Here is an 11,128-nt window from a genome sequence, read left to right as displayed (position 1 = left end):
GACAGGACAGGAGAGAAACAGAGGAGGAGGAGAGAGAAAGGTTGAAGAAAGAGAGGAAGAAAAAAAAAGCGCAAGACGTTGGCAGAGTTTTATTTATGGAGCAATAACAGGCTTATGTGTCTGCACGGTGCACAATTAATAAAACACCGCACACCCGCACACACACACACACACACACTAAAGCCAACCTATTGCAGCAGGTGTGAAAAATATGAGTGCTTGATAACATACTGAACAACACTCTTTAATTTTTGTTTTTTATTATTACCACTCTCCTCTCTCCAATATCAGAGCCTAAACTGAGCCTCAGTAGACACAACGACACAGAACACACACACCGCTCTTTGGCTGACATCACATTACCACATAAATACACAGCTACACCGACGTCAGCTCACAGTCCAATAAAAATGAATTACCACTCTTCAAATATGAATCTACGACTCTTTGAGACAATTCAGACATTCATTCTGCAGTAGATGTTTCAAGTTTTGAAGGCCAGTTTACTTTGAAATGGGCACATTTTAATTCTGATACTTTGGTAAAGCTGAGAGGGCTGCTGAAGATAATGCCCACGGCCATGTGTTCATTCATTTACAGGCTTTGGTCAAAGTAACAATTTATTTTGGGTTTTTAAAGTAAAGTCAGCACAAAATTCAATTCCCCCATTGAATTAACTGAATGTAACCCCCCCCCTAGTTTATACCCATCTACCTGAGCATAATTAATGAGATGAGAAACAGAAATATCTCAATATCTGGAGAGCAGACTACTCAGTCAAGTGGCTTATCCCTTTAATTCTATAATATCTCAAAACTATACAGTAGATTCCTATCTTCAGTCTGGATTTGTAAACCCCCCCCCCCCAATTGATTGATTATTTGAAGGCACATTTACAGAAGCATTGTTGTTTCTATTTAACAGCCCACGAACACAGAGAACTAAACAGTTGATCAGGTCGGCTTGAGTTAAAAATGATAAAATATACTATTTTTTTTTTCTGTGCATGAAGTAAAACAAAAATCACATGAGCGACAAATAATTTACAGTCACTACGCTAACCTGCATCCCTCCAGATGTTTTGTATTGTACATTAGACAACATTTGGCTGCGTTAGCTTTGGTTACAGTTTTACACGACTAACATGATGTCCGAGGTTTTCCATCTGCAGGCAGAAGTGATTTTATAATCTAGAGGTTTGATGTGAAATACTGTTGGCACAGACACTTTGTTTCCTTGCAACAAGGTAGACCTCAGTCACACAGGCCTGGAGACGGCTTGGCAAACTCCTGGCAGCCACTTTTGAAATGTCTGCATCCTCTGGACAGTTTGTGAGAGGTTGCTGGCTGTTGCAGACGCTGACTTGTCTGCACACTTGCCACCTACTCATTGAGCAGTAGTGAAACTGTGATGCAGACCAGAAGCAGACTAGAGTGGTATCTTCCACGCAAACTACATCACAAGGAGGTTTTTCATGCAGCACCCTCTAACAACTGCCAGAAACCAATGGTAACCAGATGCCAATTGATTAGAGTTGCTAACCGGTCTCTAAGTGTGTATGACTGAGGCCTTAGATGAGAAGATTGATTCCACTCTCAAATCCAGCAGCCAGTTTATTTAAGGAATGGAAACAAAAGGGAACAGCTAACACTGCCCTCATCTAAAGATAAAACTAAAGTCTTTGTGCTAAGCCAAGCCGACAGGTTATGGCTTCATATCTAACAGCTGGATATGAGAGCGATATTAATCATCTAATCCCATGTCCTTTATGGAGGAAATTCACCACAAACTCAAAGCCTGTGATGCATTTCAGCCGGAAACGTCGGGAGCGCGGCTCAGAAAACAGGCTGCTGGTGCGTGAGAAAAAAAACATCTACAGGACAAACAGCAAATACTGGTGGATCCAAATCAAACTGAGGGCCTGAATGATGGCTTGATGAGCAGTCACTGCTGGTGGATTTGGGTTCATGAAAGTGTTAACAGACTGAGGAGGAGGATCGAGGTGATGAGTGATTTCCAGCGGCTGGAGGTCCTGTGTTTTTCTTCCTCTTCATGGAGAAGTGCAGGTGTAGTGAGGAGAAGTGTTGAGCTGCAGTCAGGGTGCAGCAGAAGAGTCACTATGTACAGTTTGTGTAGTCATTTATAGAGTTTGTGAGCAAGAGGACACAGGGAAGGATGAATAGCAGACCAGGAAGTGAGGTCTTCACACCACGGCCTCAGATTGTGTTTTTCAGTCAGCTTACTCACTGAAGCTGAAGTTCAGACCAGAAGACTCTGTGATCGGGGATGAGGGGCCCGCACTGGATACAGCACTGGAGGGGATGCTGCCATCTGAACAGAAAAAAAAAACCACACACACACACACAAAGCTCTCTGTGAACACCCTTTTTTTTTCCCCCGGTACAAACTGTTGATGTTTTAAAAACCGTCAATCCCTGACGCAACTAATAATCCCATTACTTTCCACCCCCTGAGCCCTCGCTCCACTCTGCGAGTCAGCAGGTATGTTATTTGCTGTTGTACATGCGTCACGGGGAAGGACACAAAGTGAACACAGATGAGGGAGCGAGCTGGTACAAAAACAGGAAAGCATCATCCCATCATCACTTCATTTCTTGTTGCCACGGGAAACTTTATAAAAACCGTTGCTGTCAGTGGGACTTCATAAATGAGGCCACGTTAATGTTTATATCAATAATCTGACTACAATATAATCAAGATTTGCCTTCATTCGCAAAACAAAAGCAAGATCAGGGGTTTAAAATGGTCTTCACTAAAATAGTCTTGAATGTATCGTAACCCTGCACTGTGTTCATCAGACTGGAAGCTTGCAGCACCCCCCCTCCCTGCCTGTGCACTGTGTGGTAAATGAGGCTAAATGAGTTCTGTGCAGTTACAGGGACCCGAATCTGGAGCAGGTACCGACAGGATGAGAGGCTGATGTGTGCTGATAAAAAGCCACTCAGAGTGAGCGTGTACATACAGAATACGTACATAAAATCACCTCACCATCCGAGAGCCTAAAAAAAAGAAAAAAAACAAACTTTTGAAAGAAGGAGGAGAGGAGAAAGAAAGGGTGGTCACAAGACTAAAAACAAATGGGTTGTTGAAGAGGCCGCGAGTTTTACTTAAGTTTTAACTGGCGGTTGACCCCACGGGGATATCTGCTGCACATCCGCTTGGCTGACAGTTTTGGGGCCTTTTTTAAGCGTGTTTGCTAAAATTAAAGTTGCTCTCACCCTAAAGAAACTTCAAGTAATTGTCTCAGTGCAGAGTCACAATGAAACAATTAGAGTAACTGATCATCAAGCAGCTGATTGACAGAAAGGAACTGGACACACCCCACGCTTTATAAACAGCTGACAGAACGGCTACAAATGAATTTATCAAACAAAAACATGACATTTTATAGTTCTAGCTTCTTCCTTTAGCATTTTGGCTGGTTTGATTTTATGACATTTTAAAAAGTACTAGTACACAAATTGTTTTTTTCTTCCATTTTTAATGAGACCTTTAAGTGCCAAAAACTGCAGTTCCTCTTTGGGCCACTTGAGGCTGCAAATCAATCCCTTTGGACCCTCATGTCCAGAACATTCCTGGTCTCCTTTTTCCCTTTCAGAACAACTGTGCATTCTAGACAGTGTTAGCAGAGTTGGTGCCTTTTGGAGCACTTCAGTGGTATTATATGACAGTGTGGATTTTTGATGTCTCTGTGGCTATGTCCACCTTCTATATAATCAACAATTTTTTGATAAGGCACTCGCTCATGTGTTTTATAGCTCGTGAACATGGATATTTTATGACAGCATCTGTAGCTACAAGGTCATTGCAGATAAACGAGTGTCTGTCGAGTCACATCTGCTACCACTGATGGGAAGGTCATGTTAAGCGCAGGGGGAAGTGGAGAAGGCCTTTTTTTTCCCTGTTACCTTCATCTGCATTTTGCTGAGAAACCTCTCTCTGCTTCTCATTTATACGTTTACTCATTTTCACACACGGGAGCCGCTCAGAGCCGCTCAGAGCAGCGACCGCGCGGGTCTGCTGGGCGAGATGAGGATCAAAACCGTCGTTCAAGGAAGGATTTCAAACTAATAGTTCTCCAAATCTTTTTGGGCAGTTTAAATTCATGAGAAATACTAAACAACAAAGGGGTTTAAATCACTTCACCTTCACATCCACGGGCAAATTGGGTTTCCAAAATCAACAACAAAAACATATACAGTAGCTGTCCATATACAACAGACTACACCAACACGCCACAGAGCATTTACTTTCTCTGAAACTGTAACTGTAGTGTAACATTGCTGCTACAGCAGCCTGACTGCATTTTTATGGCTCAGCTTTATGTTACTGCTCCTCACACCTTCATTCAAACATTCTCACAACACTGACAGAAGTCCATCAGGTCACATGTGTGAGGTCATAAACTGGTAGCTTCATTTTTACAGTTACTTTGATAATCAGAGAGGTCATGTATGTATATGCTGTTACAGGAACACATCCATACAAGAGTTCTAAAAAAAAAAACCAGCTGGAAGCAACAAACTAACAGCTACTCCTCATTCTTTGTAAAAGACTTGGATTATATTTATTACTGATGAACCTCATTAGTCCATTTAAATTGCAGTTAATAATTTTATCGCTGAGTGTGCGCTCAGTGCTGCTGTTTATTTCTAAGGTGAAGGCTGCACATTAGAGCTTTGAAACTTTAAACTGAATCTATTTACACATTAAAGCTTCCTTTCCCACAGCCTGAAAAAGAAGATGTGGAAATCAGAGATCAAAGTGAAATGAATGCGACTGACTGAACAGGTGTTCTTGGTGTGTGCTCGGTGTTTCCACCAGTGTAAATGAGACTGAGCAGCACATTTGAATCAACCATAACAACAATTTCCTAAATTGCCAAGTTAATCCACACATATTTCTGTGACACGTCGCACAACTGTGCTTCATTCAGTGGTTTCAGTAAGGTACGGCTTAACAAGTTGCACATATAAAACGTATTCTCCCTGCAGAGAATCTATACTGCGCTTAAAACATGCTTTGAGTAAAAGACTCAGTGAAAACGTGGCGCTTCCAGGTGATTTTAAACTGAATGTGACCTGCTGACAGTGTTAGTTTTTATCCTCTCAGCTGCAGACTCGCTGCTGTTCAAGGGTTTCAGAGTAAAGATTAAATATAAAAACAGAATTCAAACACAGGCTTAGTCTATGTACAAATTTGATGAACACTGTTGTAAAATAGAACTTTATTCTAACCCCAAAAATCTATATTTATTACTGATGCTTATCAGGGAAACACAAAGACTTTAGATGCTACTGAAAAACGTTAGACCCTCCTGCTCTCCCCACAGAGGTCTGTGGGATCTTTCAGGAATGGTGACACTATTTTCTGGAGAACTGATTGGTCAGTGGGCGCTGACCTCTAATCTGGAACCTAACCTGCTCTGGAGCTGGATAAGCCAAAATCCTGCTTCATAGTATAGGTCCCTGAGCAGACACATGTAGTCATAACCTTATGTATAATAACCCATTAATATAACAGTACATAAATGCTACTAGGTTTGATCTTGTAATATTATCACTGAGACTTTTACATGGAAGTGACCAGGCTATAGATTCAGACATGAAGCTGACATGTTCAAACAAGGAGTGCATGTCTAAAAAGGGTTTTTAGTCTTTGTGCAGTGAAAGCAGGTCAACATACTGATAATACCATTAAAATCGTTGCACTTACGCCACAAAGGCTGGCTTGGTGGTTGAAGAGATGCTTCAGATCCAGAGGAGGACAGAGGCTGCTGCGGGCTATAGAGAGAAATCTGGCTCTGAGAGGCAAACAAGCCAGAGAGCGCTGAAGCAAAAAGAGACAAGAAAGCACATTAGGATCAGTTTACAAATGTAGCTGAAGCTCATTATGCTTCTGAAAAATGCTGTTCTGTTTTGTTTTTGGATTTAAAAAGTGATATAAGTTGCTACATATGGAAATCACTTTGAAATTTAAGTGGTGACTCTCAGCTTTTACTTGACGGTCTTTATATTAATTAACAGAATGAAATCCAGTGAACTGCGGCCATTTTTATTCATACTCTCTCTGGATTAGTTAACATAAACATCAATAAAGATGTGTAAATCCAAAACCACAGACTTTGGAGGACACTTGGGGATGTTTTGCTTGTTTCCTTCAGCCAGCCTGCATTCAATGAATTACATGGCCAGCATTACATGAAGTGACTCACTGCTTGTACAGCCGTGGACAAAATTGTTGGTACCCTTCCGTTAAAGAAAGAAAAACCCGAATGGTCACTGAAATAACTTGGAAAACTAATAATAAATAAAAATTTCACTGAAAATTAACCAATGAAAATCAGACATTGCTTTTAAATTGTGGTTAAACAGAAATATTAAAAAAAAAAAAAAACTAATGAAACTGGATCAAAAATGATGGTATCCTTAACTTAATATTTTGTTGCACAACCTTTTGAGGTGATCACTGCAATCAAGTGATTTCTGTAAATCTCAGTGATGCCTGCACCTGTCGACAGGTATTTTGGCCAACTCCTCATGAGCAAAGTGCTCCAGCTGTCTCAGGTTTGAAGGGTGCCGTCTCCAGACTGCAGGTTTCAGCTCCTTCCACAGATGTTCAATAGGATTAAGATCAGGGCTCATAGAGGCCACTTCAGAATACTTCAGTGTTTTGTTCTGAGCCACCCAATAGCTTGTTGGAGGACCCATGACCTGTGAGTAAGACAAAGCTTTCGGACACATTTTGCTCCAAAAAGCCTCGATAGTCTTGAGATTTCATTGTACCTGCACAGATTCAAGACACCCTGCGCCAGATGCAGTCCATGTTTCACAGCAGTTCTTTTCTTTGGTGCTTTATTTTTGCATCTGTGAACACAGAGCTGATGTGATTTGCCAAAAAGCTCCAGTTTTGTCTCATCTGTCCAAAGGACATTCTCCCAGAAGCTTTGTGACTTGTCATTATGCATGTTGGTAAATTCCAGTCTCACTTTTTTATGATTTGCTTTCAGCAGTGGCGTCCTCCTCAGTCGACTTCCATTAAGTCCACTTTGGCTCAAACAGCCACAGATGGTGCGATCTGACACTGATGTACTTTGACCTTGGAGTTCACCTCTGACCTCTTTGGAGGCTGTTCCTGTGGACCTTAAACTTCTGAATAATATGTGCAGCTGTAGTCACAGGAACATGAAGCTGCTTGGAGGTGGTCTTATAGACTTTACCTTTAACATGCTTGTCATTAATTGTCTCTCTCATCTCCTGAGCTTTCTGTGGTCCATGTTCAGTGTGATACACACCATGATACCAAACAGCACAGTGTCCACTTTTCACCCTTTAAACAGGCAGACTGACTGATTATAAGTGATGCTAATTACAGGACATGCCTTAGTTTAACACATCTAGGTGGTCAACTTATTTTGAATCCTATCTGAGGGTACCATCATTTTTGTCCAGGCCGGTTTCATTAGTTTGTTTTTTAAAATCATTCTGTTGAACCAAAATTCAAAAGCAGTGTCTGATTTTCATGATTTAATTTTCAATAAATTTTTATTTATTGTTACTTTTGTCAGTTTCAGGTTCTTTCAGTGACATTGTGGGGTTTCCTTTTAGCGAAGTGCCAACAATCTTGTCCACATCTGTATATAAAAAATCAGCCTGTTTGTCTGTATATATTGTTCTTATAGGGGACTGTACGCGGTTCTGGGTGTGAACACCTTTGATAATTTGTATAAAACAAAGTTTATGTTGAAGCTTTCATACCTTTCATGGTTTTGGCCTGGACCTCACTGTTGCTCTCGCACACTGAGTTAAGAAACTCGTCCACTTGCTTCAGGGACAGCGAGTTGTGCAGCGTCTCGAGTGGGTAGATAGAAGGCACCATGGAGCATCCTTCAAACCCTGCAGAAGAAACAGCACAATCCAGCCGAGCGTATACTAGCAGGAAGAGCAGTGAGGAAACTACCACTCTCTGTGCATGATGGTTCCACATGACTTCATTATTTCAGTGCCATATTTGAAAAGTAGCCACACAAACTTATACACAAATGTAAGATCTACAGTCAGCAGGGTGTGACCTCCCACAGCGGCCGACCAGCTGTAGCTACACAACACAAGCAAACCACAAGTTAGTAAGACCACAAGAGCAAACATTAATATTTTTCTCTTGTTTGTAACATGGTTATAGATCACTCTACTTCAAATTACAAAGAAACACACTCATTATTCCTCACATGTGGCAGCTGTGTTGGATATACATGTATTTCTACATTTCTGAAGTGAAGTACATGAGTTGAATGGAAAGTTACAGCAGTCTTGGGTGTGAACTGGATCGGATATTCTTGTTGATTTAAATATAGGAATAAATACAGTCCTGTGTAATAAGCAGATGGTGCATAAAAAGATTTGAGAAGAAGATTTTGTTCAAGAAGTTCAATAAGCCGTCCGTATACAAACAAATACATAGTTTCCCCTCGTGTTTCCAAGCAGTGCCATGGCAACAAGCTGACTTTTACACATGCAGGAAATGATCCATCAGCATTCAGAGCAGCCCGACAAAGAACATAAAACTCTACCATGACAATAAGGAATGGACTGAGGTTGAAGCCGTGCTTCCACCTTATCCATCTACCCAGACAAGCATGCTGGTCAGCCTCGCCTTCACCATGAATAATGTGCAACAACTACAAAATTCAATATGACAGCACAAGCGGAAGAAAATGCTTAATGGAGAGAAACCTTTCAAGGCCTCAAGGGGCCAAGATATCAATTTATAATTAGTCGAGTTGCTTGTTGTTAAAGTTTCTCATGGGATCATGGGCACTTTCAAGAATTTCACACTAAGAGCATTATCAAACTGGTTTCTTCTGCTTTTAATCCAAAACCTAGGAGAAAAACAGGCCTGGCAGAAACAGCAAAGACCTTCAGGCCTTCTCTGGTCTAATGACAGAAGAGTTTCCTTACCTGATGCAGCCCTGAGCAGCTTTATTCATTTGACAAAACAAAGACCAACGTGGAACGTGAAAACATCTTCCTGCCAAAGCCTCGATGACAGGAGAAAAATGATTCTTTAGCTTAAAGTGATTTTACAAAGCCTCAGGAGGAGGGAGTGTTTTGCTGGTTCATCAGAAAGGTTTCATGGTACCACATTTATCTTCACTTCATCTTTTCCTACTGTCGTTAAATACATTTCCATTTCAAAGAAATCAATATATATAAAAACATTAGATGGAGTTCATCACCTTTCCTTCCTCATCTTTGCTGCAGTGTGTTCACATGGATTTTATAATTCAGCTCACACAGTAGATGCAGTGGGAGCAAAAAAAAAAAAACACTGATGCCTCACTGCACTATTCACTCAGCACAAAACATACGAGGAAGGACAAGAATGCAAATAAAGACAGCACAAGTCATAAGAGATAGTCATCTCTGCTGACTGCAAAGAAGCTTTGTTAACCTGACACAATGTGCCAGGATCTGCTCCAGAAACACATTACACAATCATCAATTAATGGACAGGATGCCACTTAATTGACCAATTAAAATAAGCCAACAGATGACGACCCAAATCTTTCAACAGACATTCAAAAATCTTCAACCCCAAACAAGAAACATTTTGTGATGATGAGGAAGACACGGTGGAGCCCAGTTGTTATTTCCCAGAGCAAAGGCCAAATTAGCGCCATCAAAATCCGACACAGATTTCCATACAGAACAAATGCCCAGTTACAACTGATTTTTTTCCTGCACCCACTACTCAGGACTGAACATGCACACAATGCAGTTCGGCAGGCCTATAACTTTTGCAGAAGAGTTTGTGCATGCATTCAGATCCATTAGGCTTCCCTTTTGCAGATGTGTTATTTATTTATTAGAACCTTAGATTAAAAAAAAAGAAAAAAATTGTTTGCCATGTTCTACTAATTCCACAAGTGATTATAAGTGTCTTATGTCCTAATTGTTCAGTTAATTTGTCATTCATAGACACATTATTTTGGATGCTGGATGCTCCCTAGTCCATGGCCTGTTCTGAGTACCATGTGAAGCCTGCACTGCAGCTCTGAACGTGACAAAAGTCAGCGTTCTAGCTAGCAGTTGATCGCTATTCACTACGCCTTGCTGAGACGCCCTCACGCCGGGCTGAGGACTGTTTAATTCTGTGAAGTCTATCTCTTCTGTCTCTTAATGCTAGGGGTTTGCAAAGCAATGTTAAACACAAAGCTTTATTTCTTTTGGCCAAACAGTTCAGAACATACCTTGTCTATCTGCAAGAATCCCACTCTGTCCCAAACGATACCAACTACTGGAAATCACAGAGGGGTAACTCCATTTGGCTCTCTCATGGCACAGAGCATTCAGCTGGGGTCACTACATTAAAGAACAGGTTTAATGGGGATGTTTTATATACTAAGTGTGACCCTGCTGGTCATTTCATTTGCCAAACCATACAATGTAACAACCAAATGTAGATAATATGCAACATGTATGGGTACAAATATTCGACAGGAAAATAACAATCTTCTTATATCTATAGAAGATATATTGCTAAGCTGGTTATCCAAATTTCCAAATGCTAAGTTACTGCTAGGAGGCAACTTTAATATTGTCCTTGATAGTCCCATTGATAAATGGCCTCCAAGGTCAACAAATAGAACAAATACAAATTTCACTGCATGGATAAAATTAATCTTGAACACATACGGAGAGTAAAATGTCCTAATAAAAACACTTTCACATGGAGCAATAAAACAGGGTTCAAGCAATCTAGAATTGATTTTTGGTTAGTTTCCCAGGGTTTTAACAAAAATGACATTGAGGTGGACATACACCCCACTCCCCTTACAGATCAGAAGGCTATATATATTAAAATAAAATTATCCGTCTCTCAATTAGTTGCCCCCCCCCGTTCAGGATATTGGAAACTTAACAGCAAAGTACTAATGAACGAGGTAGTAAAGAGAGTGATGATGCGTTTGATTTCACAATTTTGGTCTAAAATTGGACGGTGTTAACTGGGAGCTTTTGAAGTTTGAGCTTGGTACTTTTTCCAGAAAATTCAGTAGTGATTTAGCCAAGTCTAGAAAACTTGAGGAGTTAAATGTGGTGTCAAGGAT

At 40.7% G+C, this 11,128-nt stretch overlaps 1 protein-coding gene across 4 annotated transcripts in view; it reads right to left on the bottom strand.

Annotated features, from left to right (window-relative positions):
* Positions 1-213: 213 nt before the first annotated feature.
* ppip5k1b (diphosphoinositol pentakisphosphate kinase 1b) overlaps positions 214-11,128 on the bottom strand; it is a 53,745-nt gene continuing 42,830 nt past the window's right edge. The window contains exons 29-31 of one of the 4 annotated variants that reach the window (XM_030731233.1): positions 7,779-7,916; positions 5,737-5,850; positions 214-2,331 (exon numbers count right to left, since the gene is read on the bottom strand). In XM_030731233.1, coding sequence (XP_030587093.1) covers positions 2,240-2,331; positions 5,737-5,850; positions 7,779-7,916 — 344 coding nt within the window. In that variant the 3' untranslated portion in view covers positions 214-2,239. The remainder of the gene's footprint in view (positions 2,332-5,736; positions 5,851-7,778; positions 7,917-11,128) is intronic. The other 3 variants (XM_030731229.1, XM_030731232.1, XM_030731230.1) reach the window with 3 other exon arrangements.

The sequence above is a fragment of the Archocentrus centrarchus genome, chromosome 6, assembly GCF_007364275.1.
Source record: "Archocentrus centrarchus isolate MPI-CPG fArcCen1 chromosome 6, fArcCen1, whole genome shotgun sequence".
NCBI lineage: Eukaryota > Metazoa > Chordata > Actinopteri > Cichliformes > Cichlidae > Archocentrus > Archocentrus centrarchus.
This window is presented reverse-complemented; position numbering and strand designations above follow the sequence as displayed.